The 19482-nt window shown below is 40.0% G+C and overlaps 1 protein-coding gene across 1 annotated transcript in view; it reads right to left on the reverse strand.

Moving 5' to 3' along the window:
• ITIH5 (inter-alpha-trypsin inhibitor heavy chain 5) overlaps positions 1 to 19482 on the reverse strand; it is an 87629-nt gene that overhangs the window by 60598 nt on the left and 7549 nt on the right. Inside the window, exons 2-5 of the mRNA XM_028130937.2 lie at positions 17949 to 17993; positions 6516 to 6679; positions 5499 to 5600; positions 2043 to 2293 (exon numbers count right to left, since the gene is read on the reverse strand). Coding sequence (XP_027986738.2) covers positions 2043 to 2293; positions 5499 to 5600; positions 6516 to 6679; positions 17949 to 17993 — 562 coding nt within the window. The remainder of the gene's footprint in view (positions 1 to 2042; positions 2294 to 5498; positions 5601 to 6515; positions 6680 to 17948; positions 17994 to 19482) is intronic.

Consider the following 19482-nt stretch of genomic DNA (forward strand, 5'->3'; position numbering starts at 1 on the left):
AATAGTAATGACAATACTTAACAGTTCTTAAGCTCTTACTCTGGGCCAGGCACTTCACACACACTAACAGTTCCAATGACCTTATGAGAAGTTATCACCCCTGATTTGCAGATGCGCAAGCTGAGTCTTACAAGGGCCCAGGTAATTTTTTACCAAGGTTATAGTTAATAACAACTAGAATCCATTAACCATACACACAGCCGCCTATATGACATAAGGATAGTGTATTGTATCTGATGCCGTTTCTGAATGTCAGATATCCTGACAATATTTTAAAATTTTAATTAGATCTGAATTGAGAGAGTCAAACTCAATGTTTGGAGTCAACATATAACAAAAGACCTGAGTCCCCTACAGACCAGGACCCACTCCAGTGTTTGAGAGTAAATTACTTCTCATGTGGAGATGTAGTTTCCAGGTTATTTTTGCATTGTGTTAAATTTATTCCACTTATCAAGTCATTTGCCCAGCCTCCTTCCAATTTCATCCCTAAATATTCTTACACAGGAAGACATCTTGGGCCACTTTCCTTGCAATCACAGGGACTGAATTAAGGTTCTGCATATTCACTTATCACTTAGCATTTCTCTGATGTCAATGTCACAATGATCTTGTCATTCTGACTCTGGTGCAATTTTTTAAAAAGATTTTTTATTGAGCCCTAGCCTGTTTGGCTCAGTGGATAGAGCGTTATCCTGCAGACTGAAGGAACCCAGGTCCAATTCCGGTGAAGAGCATGTACCTTGGTTGTGGGCTCGATCCCCAGTAGGGGGAGTGCAGGAGGCAGATGATCAATGATTCTTTCTCATCATTGATATTTCTTTTCTTTTCTTTTCTTTTTTTTCTTTTCTTTTCTTTTCTTTTTTTTTTTTTTTTTTTGTTTGTTAATTCTCACCTGAGGATATTTTTTGCATTAAGTTTTAGGAAGAGTGGAAGAGAGAGGGAAAGACAGAGAAACATCGATGTGAAAGAAACACATCGATTGGTTGCCTCCTGCACATGCCCTGCACACGCCCTGACCAGGGCTCAGGCTGAGGAGGAGACTACAACCAAGGTACATGCCCTTAACTGGAATCAAACCCAGGACTCTTTGGTCTGCAGGTCAAAGTTCTATACACTAAGCTAAACCAACTTGTGCCTCAACATTTATGTTTCTATCTCTTTCTCCCTTCCTATCTGAAATCAATAAAAATATATGTTTAAAAAAGATTTTGTATTGAATTTTAGAGAGGGGGGGGGCAGAAGAGAGAGAAACGTTGATGTGAGAGTGAAACATTAATGAGCTGCCTCCTGTACAACCCCTATTGGGGATTGAGCCCGCAACCAGGGCATGTGCACTGACTGGGAATCAAACCAGCAACCTTTTTAGTGCATGGGACAATACCCAACCAACTGAGCCACTCTGGCCAGGGCTCTGATGCAATTTTGGACCCATCTGTCCAAGCCTTATGGGTATTATAGGATAAAACACAAGTGATTATTTAATATAAATTATTAGTTTTAAAACCAATTTTTAGAAAATGACCCTATAATCCTTCACCCCTAGTATAAAATGATTATTTTATATAACTTCTTAGTCTTTTGTCATATTTGTATTTAACAAAGTTATCATACTTAACATTATAGTGTATGTACAATTGTGTCTTTTCTCCCCTGTAACATGCTGAATCGTGTTTATAACCATATTTTACTTATTATGCCTGTATAATTGAATATTCAGGATGATAGAATGTTTTTGCTACTACAAATTATCAAACAGGTTCATACATATAACATGACCAATATTTTAGGTGTTTCACCCAGGTTAAGTTCCCAGAAGTGAGATTACTGTGTCAAATAATTGAAACATTTTTAACTCTCTTGATAAACCCTAGCTTAAAAAAAGATTGTACAGGGCACTGTCTTTGTTTTGTTGCACTCATTTAGATTCCCAAAAACACTCAGAGCCTTTGTTGAAGGGATGCCATCTGGTTTACAGATTTCTCTAAAGCCAATGCCCAGCTCTGCATTACCCCAGCGCGTGTCCAGCAGGCACCACTCACCTTCCGCCCTTCCACTGCCCTTCTGCCTACTGTTGTGTAGGGGCAGCACCTCCAGGGACGTGATGCCCGAACTCTCCAAAATATTCACTTCCACTGTCAGCCTCCCCACCAGTTGCTGGGGTCGCACACTGATGACGTGCTCATACTTCCCAAGCCGCCTCTGCAAGAGCTCTTCATAACTCAGGAGGAAGACAGCTTTGTCCTTGCTGGGAATGACTACGGAGGCTCTGAACGTTTCAGTCCCCTTCTCCCTGTATGCAAGAGAAAAGGGACAGAGGGTCGGAAAAAGCCAGATTCCCTCAAGTCACCTTGGGGCACAGGCCAAACTGTAACAGTCCTTACAAACTAAAAGTAAAAATTAGCACAGGGGGTGGGAAGGAGTAAAGGCTTGTACTAGATGAAGTTTGCAAAGGTCCAAAGGATACTAAGAGCAGAGAATTCATACACTACTGAACTCTCCTCCCTCTTCCCGAGTCAGACCCAAGGGGCCAAAGGGGAAAGGGGATGCTATAATAGGTGAACTGCTGGAAAGAGAGTTTGGGGTCAAGATGTAAATTGCATTCTCTTTTTTGAAGGATGGCCAAATAAACCAGACATTTTATATAACTTTAAAATAGCTTATTTAGCCTGGCCAGCATGGCTCAGTAGTTGAGGGTTGTCCCGTGAACCAGGAGGTCAGTTTGATTCCCAGTCAGGGTATATGCCTGGAGTTTTGGGTTTGATCCCCAATAGCAGGCATGCAAGAGGCAGACCATCAATGATTCTCACTGATGTTTCTATCTCTTCCTGTCCCTCTCCCTTCCTCTCTCTGAAATCAATTTAAAAAAAACATATTTTTTTTAAAAGATATCTGTGTACATGTCTTTAAAAAATAGATAATTTATAAGGTTTTTACATTTTGGTGAGGTTTGATGGATATGCTTAAGGGAAGGGTAAGAAGCAAAGTATTGCAAAGCATATAAAAATACAAATCATTTCAAAATGCTTTCATTACTTGGAGTGAGAGTTCTCTGATTCAAGATGGCAGACTGACCATAACAGGAAGAGTAAGGATCAAACCAAAGAAATAAGGGTGGTAGGGGCAACCATCAGTGAGTATTTCAAATCATTTATGGGAGACTTGGGGAATCCCGTAGACCAAGAACTCTACAGCTCAGACTGTGCAGGAAGGGACTGCAGCAAAGTAGAAAAACACACCATCTGCAGAATCTCAGAGACTCCAGGTTCTGGTTCACCAGGACACCACAAGATGAGAGTGAGAAGGGGGGCCAAATACAGGGAGGAGAACTCCAAGTTTACATATAAGTGAATGAATGACTAAGATGATGGGCTTCCTACACTCCTCTTTCCCAGAGCTGAAAAGAGACAAAAATTGAAAACTTTTATTGAAAGCTAATCAGGATGAAAAAAAAAAAAAAAAAAAAGACTGACACTTAAACCCATTATTGTAAAATATCAGAGTATCAGGTAGAGAAAACAAATAAAAGGAATGGTGTTAGACCACATTAAATGCGTTATCAGTAATACTGGATGTTGTGAGGCACGGGAGCAATGTCTTCAAAGTTCATTGGTAAATTATTCCGAATCTTAAATTCCATACACAGTCAATACTTTAATCAAGGTCTCAGAAAGTATGCCTCTCACACACTCATTTTGAGTAAGTTACTACAGAATACACTTGAGCAAAGTGGAGGTGAAAATCAAGATATTATGGAATACAAGAAGTAATGAAACCAGCCCAGGTAAAAATAAAAAGATGTCCCAAGGTAAATGTTATGTGACCAGGAAAATATGATGTGGCAGTCTTCCATGGTCTGGAGACACCTGTTCTGTCATGTTTAACAGCTCAGAAATCAAGAAGTGTCTCCCAATTGGTGATACCTTCCAGCTGCTGTTGACAATGACATGGGTTCACTGCTTGTCAAAACTCGGTCACAATTGTTCACTTACCATTTCAAATGAGTTATGTGTCTTGCTAGATGTTAATTGTGACAAAATTAAATTTTATCTCGTAAGAAAATCAATTAGAAACTCCAGGAAAAAAAATAGAAATGTGTAGGTCTTGATCCAACTAAACTAAACTGTGGCATGACTCTGAATGATCTGTGAGTTATAAGAAAAGGCAATCCTGATTAAAGACCACTTGGGGTGGTGAACACACAATACGGTGTACAGATGATGTGGTATAGAATTGTGCACCTGAAAGCTGTATAATTCTGTGAACCCGTATCACCCCAATAAATTCAATAAAAGTGTTGCTTTTTTAAGTTAAGTTTTAATAACCTGCTGTGGCAAGGGAGATTACATACCAGAAACATCATGGAACATTTTGCCAAACAAAGAAAGACACAGGGTCATTAGAGGATTGGGGGAAGGGTGGAATGTGGATAAATGAAGCAGTGTTTGGAAGCTCAAAGAAAAGCAGGGCTGTGTGTAAAACATTTAATATCAGCCTGAACTGAGAAGCAAACTCAAGGTTCTTTGTCCTGAGGAGCTACAAAATTAAGATAAATGTGGACTTTTGTGGCCAACAACCCCTTATCTGAAACTGTGGACCTTTTCATTAACAAAGTGAACCCATAACTCACATGTTTCATTCTCGATAGTAGGATTTCCAACAGCAAAGTTTCTGACAGTCTATGAATTGAGAGAACAAGCTTTCTCAAAGCTACATCCTTTTATTAAGGAACAAAATGCAAGCTTACATGTTCACAATGTTTTATCTAGATACTAAGATCACTTTTCTCCAAACAGGCTGGTGGAGAGGGAAATAGAATCTTAGTATATTGAATGGCTCTACAGTTAATGTTATTTATGTATTATTAAAAGTAAATGTTATTTCTGGGTTTTCAGTGTTTAGATTCAGTTTATAGATAAAACAAAAAATACAAATATTGTGACAGATTAGAATTTAAATGTTAGTAACTCTGACAACGAAAAAGTAAATTATTAGATAAGAAAAGATGGGTGCTGGGAATGAAATCAGAAAGGTAGGGTAAAATGCAGGAGATTGTAGGGCTAGTCTAAGATGGTGTAACTGCTAAAATGGATGTAAGAAGAAGGAATAATAATGTAAAAATTTGGAACACAGAGGGAGAATGGAAGCATTGTAATTGAAATCCTATTATTTCACAGTATAGATTCAACAAATAATATCTGATTTTTATCAAGAAATTTGTAAAAACCAAGACTATCATAATATTTAGAGTTATGGAGATAAAAAAACTACAGAAACAGTAGAAATGGATGTTCCTAGGAAGTGGGAGTGCTAAAATATTCTTTTTTACTATAAATCCTTATTTATTATGCTGTTAACCAGGTGTATTATTATTATTATTATAAATAAGAAAATAAATATTTGAAGGAAGAAAGAGATCAAGATGGCCAAGCAAAAAGGTAGAAAATTTGACACTTTGCTAAAGTGAATTTGTAATTCATTAATTAAACAGCACTTACCCATTATCTTCTGTGGTTTTATTCCTTTCCTCTTTTACCTTATCACCATTTTTCTTTTCTCTCTCTGTAATTTCTCCCTGATACACTGTGTCTCCAATTAGCCTGAAAGTAAAAGACAGTTGTGTTAGCAGCTTGCAGTTCCAAGACAAATGCATGGATCTCATAACCATGACAACAGTAGAAAATATTTTTATTTGCCTCTTGGATATGCAAAAACTGCATTCCAACCCAGGGCACTACCCTTGAATCATTCGTTTCATTCTAGGGCAATTTTCAACAGGTACAAATGTTAAGACACAACTTGAGGTGCCTCTATGATTCTTCAGGAAGAAATCAGCAGATCTGCTCAGACAAACTTCCATGATAATCCATCAACTTGAATCTATAAATCTGAAATTTAGGCCCAGGCCTAAAATTCAAACCAAACACCTCCCCTCTTCTGCATATCTTTACCATCCACTGGGAAAAGAAGAACTATATCTAACATAGCCAAGGTTTCATGCTACCTTGTCTTTCAGATCTCAACTTAAACATTGCCTCTTCTGAGCCATCTCCCTGATTTCCCTACCTAAACAAGCCCCACTCAATTCTGTTTGCCTTCTTTATAGCATTTGCTACTGTCTGAAATGATCTCATGTATTGATTTGTTTACTTATTATTATTATAAAATTTCTAGTGCAGAGCAGCATTTTCTCTTTCATAGATGTGGACAATCACTTTGAAGAGGGCCTGGCCTGGAGTGGATATTCATTTGTTGGAGGGAAGGAGAGAAAGAAAGAGGGAAGGAAGAGGTCATGGAAAGGAAGAAGAAAGGAACAGAGAGAGGGAGGAAGGGAGAAGGGAAAGAAGAAAGGGGGAGAGAAAGAAAAAGGGAATCAACCTTCTAGTCCATGTATCATCCACTGGGAAATAAATTCTCACAGATCAAAGGCTGTGGGCCACACACATCAGCTCAGGTTCACCCTGTCCACCCTACACAGAAATCTTCATTCCGGGCTCTCTGACCATGTCACCTACATAGTGAAGTTGGTGATGAAAGCTGCGGCTGGAATCTGCATCAGAAACTCAATTTCTTGGTCCTCAGAAGCTCTATTCAGCATTCTGCAGGAAACCGCAGTGAAGGCATAGCGAGAAATAATGGTAGACTTCACCGAGAATTCTGTCATCAAAGGTTTGGTTTTCTGTTGGAATTAAAACACAGTATTTTCAATGATGTGTGAAACCATGATTCAGCCATTTGGGGGAAAAGTGGGGCTTTTTTTCCATAAGAGAAATAACCTCCAATTTGGGAGAGTTTGGCATGTAATTCTTTTTTTTTTTTTACATACAAATATCACTTTATTTATTTTTTTTACACAAAACTTATTTTTTATTTTATTTTATTTATTTTTTAATTAAGGTATTATATGTGTACATATCTTACCATTGCCCCTCCCCACCCCACTCCCATATATGCCCTCACCCCCCAGAGGCATGTAATTCTTTACTTCTGTCTTTGTCTTTCCTGACTTTTCCACTTTTTACTCCCTCCACTTGTAAGACAACCATGGTTAAATAACCAGTTTATGACATAGGAACAAATCTTCTGGCCTAACTTTAACAAATGCACACAGTTAATATTTCCAATTTAACTGACACTATGCATTACTTAAGTTCTTTAATGAATTATTGGAATTTTAGAAGTATATGAAGTATATAATATTTTTCTGTTATAAACATTTAGGTCACATTTATAGAATCACCAAATTGATCAAAAATCAAAGCATGCCTAAAGAAGTTCTCATTTTTCAAATTAATTTCAATACCCACTTAAAGACACTATAATCCTGACTTTCCCATTTGGAGTACAATCACATTATTGTAAAATGGGAATCAACACTGAGCTCCAGAAAGTACTGGGGGATTTAGAACCCAAAAAAGGGAAAGCTTATGCTAATTAAATTTATCCTAAAAGACTCTGATAAGGGCTGTACCTATTCCTTTAAGAAAAAGTTTGTTGATCCCTAGTCTACACTATTTGAATAGATAAGGCCCTGATATCCATCATTATATATTGGTGTGTTTTAGGAAGAGATCTCAAATTATATAGCTCATAGACTTTTTTATTTGACTTGCACAATCTTTAAAAGTTTTGGTGACATTTAAAAATTAGGAAAGGTCGCATAAAAATCCATAATGCCCATTTTTCCTGAAACACAAAGTGGGACCACTCTAGCTGTGCATCCCTGCATGATCAGGAGCTGCTGGCTCTAGTGTTGGTGCTTCTTTAGATCAGACCCATACATATCCCATACTCCCAGCTCCTCAGCCCCTTCCAATCCCAATTGTCTCATTGACACTGAGGCTGATACCCAGTAGCCATTTTCACTGTGTTTTTACTGGATTTTTCCTTATTCCCAGCCCATTCCCTCATTGATGTCCTCTGTTCTACTAGATAAAAAGTGCCCACAATTGCACACCTATATTTATAGCAGCACTTTTCACAATAGCTAAAATGTGGAAACAACCCAAGTGTCCACTGATAGATGAATAGACAAACAAGATGTAGCATATGCAGACAATGAGATGCTATTCAGCCTTTAAAAGGAAAAAAAGAAATTCTGACACATGTTACAACACAAATGAACCATGAGAACATTAGGCTAAGTGAAATAAATCAGACATAAAAGGACAAATGCTTTATGGGCTTTTGCAAGATGAAAAGAGTTATGAAGATTGAAGGTGGTGATGGTTGCATGACAGTGTGAATGTACTTAATACCACTGAACTGTACACTTTAAAGTGTTAAGGTAAATTTTGTGTTATGAGTATTTTACTACAATTTTAAAAAAGAAAGAAAAATCATCTTTTTAAATGGACACAGATTCTTTGCTTTTTGTGCCTTTGAGAGCTGGAGTTTTATTCACTTCCCTGTGAATCCTGGCCTTAGTGACTTGCCTCACCTAGAGAACCCACTGGAAGTGATGCCATGGGACTAACAGGCCAGGTCACAGGAAACTTCACCAACTCCATCCAGGTCTCTCAGAACACGCTCTTTGGAGGCTCTGAGTTACCACATTAGACTGAGACTGTCATGCTGGACAGGCCATGTGTAGGCTCTGCAGTCGCTGTGGCAGTGGAGCCCAGCTACAGCCATTCCTGCCCAGAGCCCAGCACATGAGCCAAGCTGTAATGAAGCCTCCAGATCAGCCCATCTGCCATCTGAGTAGCACTGGGCGAGCTCCATCCACATCATGTGGCCAGAAGACTCGCTCAGCTGAGCCCTACCCAAACCTTGCCCCACAAATGGTGCAATAATGGTTCTGGCTTTAAAGCCACTGAGTTTAGGGAAGATTTTTATACAGCATAAAACTGGAATTCCTGCCTCGTCTCTTTAGACATTTTACGGTTTGTAACACTACTGTAGGGTCGCTTGCGCTTGAGTGAGAGTTAGTCATTTTGCCACTTATTCTTAACTTTATGCTATTTCTGATCTCTATGTGTTTTGTTTTGTTTGGGGAACTAGACTTCTGGATATTAGAAATACCCTTGAAATCCTATCAGAAGAAGTTACAGTGTAAATTATAAAGACAAATATAAATAATAAAATTCTCAAGTTCAATCCTCTTACTTTACCAATGTGACCAAAGGCCACACAGGTAGGAGGTGATAAACTGTCGGAAGCCAATTCCAGCATGTCTTAACTACAAGAGTTTCATCAAAAGGTTGATGAAACTTGGGGACTCAATAAGGGCTGAGTCACATATGTAATCACCTGTTGGGATGGCTAAAAGGCACTTCCCCCAAACCTGAACAGGATGATTGTTTGCTGCCAGACAGCTCAGGGCTTCTTAATCTATATGTTATTGCCTCCTGTTGGCCAAACACCTGAACAGCCATAGGCTATTCCCCAATCTGACAATGCTTCTGTAAACCCTACCCTTTGAAGTTTGTCTCCACCTTGCCTTAGGATAAATTGTGTTAATAAAAAGCAAGGATCCTGAGACAAGAAAAAACTTTAGCTCCTTTAGCTGAAGCTCCTCTGACCCCCAATGGCTTTCAAAATTATCTTTTGTCTTTGGACTCTTATTTAATCTACGCACAGCCTTTCTCCAGATTGCTGAACCCTTTGTAATGCTGGAACAAGAACCCCGGCAATAAACCTAGCTCAGGAACCTTGAGTCTCTGACTTCCAATCCTGCCTCTTTCATCAAGCATTCATGGAGGAGCCTGACAATTCTAAGCTTTCCACGGTGATCATTATTAGATGGCCAGTGAAATACAGACCTCCAGAAGTATGCCAAATGTAACTCAGTCTTTTGTTGCCAATTCAAAACTTACCTGTGAACCTCAGTGATCATCCATTAAATTGTCCACATTCAAGACATAGACATTAAGCTGATCCTGTTCTGCACTGTGGTCATATTCTGACATTTTCCAAAAATTCTTGTCAACCTATCATTTAACTCTTTTACATAAAAGTATAGTACTATTGGGGAAAAATCCTTTTAAGTTCATATCTTAGATAAGAGTATATACTCTAGCTGCATAGCATTCCAAATAATTTAGCCTTCAGTAAATAGTCCTTGCCCATACTATTTTTAAAATAATTAAAAGTCATCTTCATAACCAATAGACACAGACACTAGGGGGGTGAGGGCATGTGCTGGGGGTGGGGGTGGCTGGGGAGAGGTCAATGGGAGGAAAAGGAGACATATGTAATACTATATGTAATACTTTAAACAATAAAGAATTTTTTAAAATAGTCTTTGCTTGGTACATCTGTGACTATTTCGATGTCATGTTGATTTTTTATTATTTATAAGATAATTATCAATTATAATTTCATTGAACTTTAAATGTGAAAATTAGAGACACCTGACAAAAGACTAAGTTTACCTATACTATGGTATCTTCTTTTGCCTTAAATTAAGATTATGGATATAGCAGAATTTTCCACAATATTACATCAAGAACAGGAGTCATAGTTATGGATCTAAAAGACAGGCTGAGGAAAGTTTTAAGAAACTATTTTAGTTTTACTGCTTTTGCCCAGTTACTGTTTTCCCATAGGAGCCTCTGCTATTACTTTTGACTCATAGCCCTTGCCTTTCTGTTACAGCAGTCTATAATCTATTGAAATTAATGATGTACAAAGCTGTCCCCCACTTCCCTCAAGCTACCCATCCCTTATCCTTATCCCTACTAGATTGTAAACATGTGAAAAACAGGGACTGAGACTTACTCTTTTTTTCTTTTCACTCACAGCTCTCAGTATAGAGTAAAAATAAAAAAATATATGGAATTTAATTGGATTTTCTGAGTCTTGAACAATTAAAGAAAAATACATACCCCAAGAAAAGGAAATGTTAATAAGCTAATATTTATTAAACACTACAATAGACTAAATTCTATGAATGATGGGGAAGAAATGTTACATATGGTTCCTTCTCTCAAGGCACTACAATCACATTGGGAAGAAAGTGCAACATAGAAAGGGATAGGGATATATATATTTTTAACTTATTAGCTATAAGTTCTTACAGTTTTCAGAAGAAAGAGAAATCAGTGAGGTATGTAGAAGTAAGAAAGGGTTTTAAAACAGACATAGAATTTATATGTGGTGAAAGAAAACAAAAAGAACATTCTAGAAACACAAAATTCATGGAAGTAGAAATGAACCACATTATGCTTTGTTTCTGGAACAAAGAACAGAACAGTTTAATTAGAAAGAAGGGTACATTGTGAGAAGAATATTGGATAGGTATGTCAAATCATAAGGAAATGGACAACCCCAAAAGCTAAGTACAAAACTTGGAATGGCTGAGGTTCATGAAAGTGTGTCATAAAAAGAAAGCTATAAAACTGTTGCTTCAATTTTTCCCAGTACACAGTTCTTAAAAATCCAACATGCTTTCTATTTTTATATTTAACTCATTTTGCTTGGAGATGTCAACTGGAAAATAGAGGGTAAAAATCAAGTCTTCCTGTGACATAATAATTTCTTCATTATTTTTCTACAAAAGCTAAACAGATGGAAAAGCAGTTTGAGGCAGGGAGTGTCTTAATTAGCTTCTCAAGGGAGCAGACGTTTCTGTGTGACTCATGTGAGTCACTTAAAATCAAGCCACCCAGAGGATGTCCTGAATTACCCAAGATGCCATCTGAAAATGTAACTGAGGAATGTTTGTGACGGTATTTGCCAGAAGTCAAGCCACATCCCAGAAGATTAACCTTTTGTTATTTTATTCTGGTCTCACTGTTCTTTAGTGATCATTAGGAGAATTAATTTTAGAGGTGGTGGAAAACCTTAGAAATCATCTAATGGGCTCCCCCTCACTATATAAAGGAAAAGTCTGAGGCTTGGCAGGTGGCTAAGAAAAACAACAGAGCCCATGTTATTGCATGAAGCAGAAGACCTCCAGACAAGGCACCTTCCTAACAAGGCACCTGCATTTATCACCTTGGAGAAATAATTTACCCTCCTGTAGACAGAAGGTGACATCAGCCCTGGATTGCCTATCTGTGATAATAATTCTACATAGCAATATTTCATGTTCAGAAGAGGAGAAAGATAAAATGCAATTATCACCTTTCTGTAGGAGAAAAACTTACTCTATACAGCTCCTAAAAAGGATAAAACATGGTGGTTAAAGTTGGGAGTAGGGAGCCAGACACATGTATAACAAACCCTCTGAGGTAATGACACCCAGCACCATGCTACCTGCTGTATTAACTATACTTTCTGTTTTTCTATATTCTTGCTGCTCTGGCATTTGGGGCCTTGATCCCAGTGCTAGCTAATTCCTAGAGATAACAAACAACTCCCCTGTGAGCACACCTTTGATATACAACCAATCAGTCCAGAGTCCATACTCCCAAACACCTCATTTATCAAACTCTCACACACTCAGCCAATATTCGTCTGCCCTAAAACACCCCCAGATAACTAGGGACCACCTCAATAGCCCAGAGCCTGCCAAAATTATTCAAGCTATCCAATCCTAAGGTTACTCACCAATTCCTTCCTGCAAAAAAACAATAAAGGCTCTGAGCCATGCTTTCCCTCTGCCCCTCTGCCTCCTGACTGATCCTGGCTTCCCTGTGTGGCCCTGCATGGTGTGCTATGCTCCTGTTCCTACAAATCTGTGAATATAAACTTCCTTCATGATGATCATTTCTGGGTTTACCTTTCTCACCACAATTGCTTAAAACAAATTCAGTCTACAGATTTTAGAATATCCACTATGATGGAGATGCTACACATGGCCCTTCCCATTGGTAGTTGAAATGATGGCAGTCAATTCTTTTAGGGAAACCAGGCCAGTATCTCTTAAGCACCATGGAGACTTAGGCACAAAGACACCCCTGCTTTTTAAACTATAAACATTTTTTGTGTTTGTCAAAGAGCTTCACAAAAAGGGTATCTAAATAATTCAGGATAAATTAAGCAAATCCCTGTGGTCTATGAGCTGGCAGTGATAATGAGTACCAGGTGTTACCACCCACATGTTATTCATTAATTAGAGTAGAGGACATTCAGATTAGTGTGGTATGGCTGAGTATCCTATCTAATAAAAGAGTAATATGCAAATTGACCATACCTCCGCTACACCCACAAGCCACGCCCACCACCCAATCAGGAGCGAGTATGCAAATTAACCCAACCAAGATGGCTGCGGCCACAGAGAGAGCAGGAGGCTTGGGTTTTCCCGGCAATGGAGGAAGCCAAGCTTTCCGCCTTCCCTGGCCTGCCTTGGCCTCCACTTAAGGCTACAAAGTTTTAATTATAGAAGATAAATAAATCCCAACAAAAATGGCTGTGGCCAGGGAGCGAGCAGGAGGCTTGGCTCTGCTCAAGACTACAAAGTTTCAATTATAGAAGATAAATAAATCCCAGATACCAGGGCCTCCGCTTGGGTCGCTGGGGGGCGTGGCCAGCCTGCAAACCACCACAGGCCCCTCAACTAGGCTGCCCCACACCCCAAGGGAACCCCCACCCTGATCCGAGACACCCTTCAGGGCAAACCAGCCAGCCACCACCCATGCACCAGGCCTCTATCCTATCTAACCCTATCTAATAAAAGAATAATATGCAAATTGACTGTCACTCCAACACACGAGCTGGCTGCCCCCATGTGGTCAAAGATGACTGCCCCCATGTGGACACAAGCTGACTGCCACAAAATGGCCATCAGGGGAGGGCAGTTGGGAGGGACCAGGTCTGCAAGGGAGGGCAGTTGGGGGCGATCAGGCCAGCAGGGGAGGGCAGTTGGGAGGAACTAGGCCTGCAAGGGAGAGCAGTTGGGGGTGATCAAGCCTGCAGGGGAGGGCAGTTAGGGGTGACCAGGCCAGCAGAGGAGGGAAGTTGGGGGTGACCGGGCCTCCAGGGGAGGGCAGTTGGGGGGGACCCAGGCCTGCAGGGGAGAGTAGTTAGGGGGACCAGGCCTGCAGGGGAGGGCAGTTAGGAGTGACTAGGCCTGCAGGGGAGAGCAGTTAGGGGCAATCAGGCTGGCAAGGGGAGCAGTTAGGCATTAATCAGGCTGTCAGGGGAGTGGTTAGGGGGTGATCAGGCTGGCAGGCAGAAGCGGTTAGGGGCAATCAGGAAGGCAAGCAGGCAAGCAGTTGGGAGCCAGCAGTACTGGATTGTTAGAGGGATGTCCGACTGCCCGTTTAGGCCCGATCCTAATGGGATCGGGCCTAAACGGGCAGTCGGACATCCCTTGAGGGGTGCCAGATTGGAGAGGGTGCAGGCTGGGCTGAGGGACACCCCCCTCATGCACAAATTTTGTGCACCGGGCCTCTAGTAATATATAAGGAGATTCATAGGATAAACAGGCTACAGAGTCAGGCAGGAGCCAAATCACACAGGGCCTCACATGTTCTTATAGTTAATCCTACAGGTGATGAGGAATCATTGAAGACATTTGTAAAAGAAAGTCTGCTGGAAAGATCATTCTGATACCAATTGAATGGGCAAATAAGGGTCATGTTAAAAAATTATAATACATATAAAAGAAAGACTTTTAAAATTCCTAGAGATTTCAAGTCCTAGCTGGTTTGGCTTGGTGGATAGAGCATCAGCCTGTGTACTGAAGGGTCCTGGGTTCAATTCCAATCCTGGTCAAGGGCACATACCTCAGTTGCAGGCTTGATCCCTGGCCCTGGTCAGGTTGCATGCAGGAAGCAACCAATTGATGAGTCTCTCATATTAATGTTTCTCTCTGTCAGTCTCTCCTCCTCCCTCCCACTCTCTCTAAAAATCAATGGGAAAATATCCTTGGGTGAGGATTAATAGCAACAACAAAAAATTCCTGAGATTTCTAAAAAAATCTGGGCAATTACATAAACAGTCTCGGTCGTGGGGTTAAGAAAGTTTTTGTAACCAAGAATGAAAACTCAAAGGCTAAAAAGAAAAGATAAACTTATTTGCTACTTAGAAACTTAAAATTTTCAAATGACCAATATGCCATAAACATAGTTAATAGACAAATGACATATTTAGGAGAGAATTATTCCAACTTAGAAGACAGAGTATGTATAACAAACAAAGATATCTGAAATACTGACAATTAGGGGATAAAACTATACAAGAGAAAAATGAGTAAAGGACCTGAAAATAATCAATTTACAGAAGAACTACTCTGAATGGACAAGAATGTATAGGAAAAACATCATTAAGTAGTTAGGGAAATTGAAGTTAAAAGAACAATGAAAGAGACAAGCAAATCAAAAGAGGGCAATTCTATCTATTGTTAGTGGAGATGTGCATATTCATTATTGTTGACAGAAATGAAGTTAATACAGATAGTATTAAGAGTAACAGCATTCAAAAAGTAGTCTGAAAACATCCATCTAATAATAGACAAATATGCAAATTGACCATACCTCCGACACACCCACAAGCCACGCCTACCATCCAATCAGAGCGAGTATGGAAATTAACCCAAACCAAGATGGCTACAGCCACAGAGAGCAAGGTTTCCTAGGTAACAGAGGAAGCCAAGCTTTCTGCCAGCTGTTGCAGGCCTAAGCCTCCACTCAAGCTACAAAGTTTCAATTATAGAAGGTAAACAAATTCAAACAAATGGCGGCAGAATGGAGGTTGAGAGAGCAGGCCAGGGTTGCCGCCGGCAACAGGGGAAGCAAAGCTTTCCGCACACCCTGGCCGGGCCCACCCGCTTGAGGCAACAAAGTTTCAATTATAACCCCAACACAAATGAATGGCTGCGGGCCTCAGAGGGAGCCCCAGGCTTGGCTCTGCTCCAGGCTACAAAGTTTTAATTGTAGAAGGAAAATAAATTCCAGATACCAGGGCCTCAGCTTGCATTGCCAGGGGGCGTGGCCGGCCTGCAAACCACCACAGGCCCCTCGCTCAGGCCGCCTCACGCCCCAAGGGAACCCCACCCTGATCAGGGACACCCTTCAGGGCAAACCAGCTGGCCCCCACCCCTGTACCAGGCCTCTATCCTATTTAATAAAAGAGTAATCTGCAGATTGATCATCACTGCAACACACAATATAGCTGCCCCCATGTGGTCAAAGATCCTGCCCCCATGTGGACACAAGATGGCCACCACAAGATGGCCAGCAGGAGAGGGCAGTTGGGAGGCACCCGGCCTGCAAGGGAGGGCAGTTGAGAAGGACCAGGACTGCAAGGAAGGGCAGTTGGAAGTGATCAACCCTGCAGGAGAGGGCAGTTAGGGGTAGGGTAACCAGGCCGGCAGAGGAGGGAAGTTGGGGGCAAACAGGCTGGCAGCAGAGTGGTTAGGGGGTGATCAGGCTTACAGGCAGAAGCGGTTAGGGGCAATCAGGAAGCCAGGCAGGCAAGCAGTTGGGAGCCAGCAGTCCTGGATTGTGAGAGGGATGTCTGACTGCCCGTTTAGGCCCGATCCCAGGGGGTCCCAGATTGGAGAGGGTACAGGCTGGGCTGAGGGACAACCCCCCTCCGTGCACGAATTTTGTGCACCGGGCCTCTAGTCTATCATAATTTAAAATGTACATGCACTTTGATCCAGCGATCCTTCTACTGAAAATCTAGGACATTATGTTGAAATCAACCATATAACAGAATAAACAGAAAGTTTTTTTGCAGCAGTATTTACAGAAGGGGAAAAAATCTGGAAACAAATTGAAAATTCATCAATAGAATGCTTAATAAATTAAGGTGTGCCAACAACGAGGAGTATGTCTCACCATCTAAAAGAATGGCTAGCCCTGACTGGTTTGGCTCAGTGGATAGAGCTTTGGCCTGTGGACTGAAGGGTCCCAGGTTCGATTCTGGTCAAGGGCATGTACCTTGGTTGCAGGCACATCCCCAGTAGGGGGTGTGCAGGAGGCAGCTGATAGATGTTTCTCTCTCATTGATGTTTCTAACTCTCTATCCCTCTCTCTTCCTCTCTGTAAAAAATTAATAAAATATATTAAAATGAAATAAAATAAAATGAAAGAATAGCTAGAGGTAGTCCAGGTGAGGTAATATTGACTGAACGTAATAATCAATAGAAAAATACATATAATTGAGAAGGCAGTTTGGTGTATTAGTTAAGTGCACAGACTCAGAAACCAGACTGTTAGGACTCAAATTCTGGTTCTTCCCCCTTTTACTAACTGTGCAGTTTAGAGGAAGTTACTCAATCTCTCTAAAGCTCAGTTTTCTCATCTATAAAATGCCTCAAAAAATTGTGGCAAGGGTGTTTGAACTATGACACATGACACACTTGGAACAATGCCTGGCACATAGTAAGTACTCAGTACACATTAGCTGTCATTATAGGAACTCACTGGAAAGTAGTCATCAGAAATCTCATAGATGCAAATGTGTGTAAGGTCCCCCCATCTTCCTCTGTTCTGGTATTTGTCATCTTCCCCATTACTAGTACACCTACAATTTATTTGTTTACTTTATCTCTGCCCCCCTTTAGAAATCAAGCTCTATGACAGGCAGGGTCTTTGGTCTGGCTTGTTCACTGCTGTGTACCCAATTCCTAGAACAGTGTGGGGCAAATAGGAAGCATTCAAAAAATTATTTGGTGAGTGAATGCCTGAGTTCAAATCTGTTAGCTTCCAACATGCATTGAGAGCCTTGCTCAACTCATATCACATGAAGCTTTACTCTACAAATGTGAATTCTTAATTCGCTTTAGTTGTTTGTTTCACAAGAAGGCCTTTATTTTTGTATAAGAATGTCATAAAAAAAGTAAAGGTGAATTTAGGTGTGTGTGTGTTTTTTAGGAAGGCCTTTAAAACGTCATACTTTGTCCTTATAATCCTACTGAAATAATCAGGTGTCTTAACAGAAAGAAAACTCCACTTAAATAAAATCTTATAAAAGCTACACTGTTTCATGTTAAAATCCTTATACAAGCAACTTTATAAGCTTTGGGGGAACTATAAACAAAGTTAGTGCCTGGTTCAAAATACACAGACTAGTGAGGGGGCAGAGGTAAGATGCACCATGAATATACATACCAGCCTTTGCAACAGCCGGAGTTGCCTCGGGACCCTGAGTCCAACCTATAAAGAGAAGAGTCGTGAAATATGATTGTGAGGTCATTCTTAAAGAAGTTAGTTACATGAGGAGGTTAAAATCAATTGAACTTCCCAAAAAGGGCTATCTATCCTGAAAAGAAAGCTTCTAGGCCAGAACTTGAATTAATCCCTCCCAGGCTTGGTTGACTGCTGAACCCATGATGGCATATTACCTCGTTTTCTGAGTGACCTTAAATCCGTTAGAGGAGTATGGATGAAATGACAAGAACAGAAAGTTCATCTGTATTGCTTCACTTAATTTGGGGTTGAAAATAAGTTCATTGCTGTTGTATCCATTACAGTAAGTAAATGTGTTTGGCCTTACTCGAATATTCAACTCAAAACTAGGAAAACTCTGGAAGCAAAACTGAACTAACTTGAATTTTCTTATTTTGTTTTTTCCTGATGATTTGCTACACTTTCCCACATGAAGAGGAGGAGCATGGGAAGATGATAAGATCCTCATTTTCAAAAATCATACTAATGAACCAGCCATTCTGGACTAATTTAAAAGTCCTAGCTGGTTGTTGAACTTTACTCATGGCAAATCACTGTTTAAATAACTGAACTGTGAACTATTGTTGCTGTGAGTATAAATCGTTCTTTCTGGAGGCAAGTTGCCAATGTAGATCAACACTTGAAAAATATGCCTAAGTCTTATGTATATCTCTTTTTAACAGCTTTATGAGGTATAATTTAAAGTACACAATTCAATGTTTTTAGTATATTTGTAGAGTTGTGCAATGATCAATTTAGAAGATTATTGTTATCCCAAAAGAAACCCTGTACCTCTCAGCTGTCAGCTCCCAACCCCTGCACTTCTGCCTGGTCCTAGGCAACCACCAATCTCCTTTGTTTCTATAGATGGGCACTTCTGGACATTTCATATAAGTGGAGTCATACACTATGCTGTCTTTTATGACTAGCTTTTTTCATTTAGCATAATCTTTTCAAGATTGTTCCATGTTGTAGCATGTATTCATGCTTCATTCTTCTCTGTGTCTGAATAATATCCAGTGTATGAATATGCCACATTTTGTTTATCCACTTATCAGCTGATAGACTTCAAATTATTTTCACTTTGGGGCTATTATATGGAACTTGCATGAAAATTCACATGCAAATCTTGATGTTGGGTATATGATTTTATTTCCTTCATATAGTTAACTAGGAATGGAATTCTTGGGTAGAATAGTAAAGTTAACTTTCAAGAAATTGCCAAACTGTTTTTCCAGTGGCTGTAACATTCCCACCATACAAATATACAAGAAAATTCTTTGGAACTCAAACAATTGTTAATAATTGGAAATAGCCTAAACTACCCTTAAAAAGTGGTTTGGTTAAATATTTTGTGATACACAGATTGGTTAGAATACAGCTATTTAAAATAACGATGTAGTTCTATATTTATTGACATCAATAAATATTCATTTTACTGGACTTCAGTGCTGTTCAACAAATATTTCTCTAGCTC

The sequence above is a fragment of the Eptesicus fuscus genome, chromosome 2 (genome assembly GCF_027574615.1).
Source record: "Eptesicus fuscus isolate TK198812 chromosome 2, DD_ASM_mEF_20220401, whole genome shotgun sequence".
Classification (NCBI taxonomy): domain Eukaryota; kingdom Metazoa; phylum Chordata; class Mammalia; order Chiroptera; family Vespertilionidae; genus Eptesicus; species Eptesicus fuscus.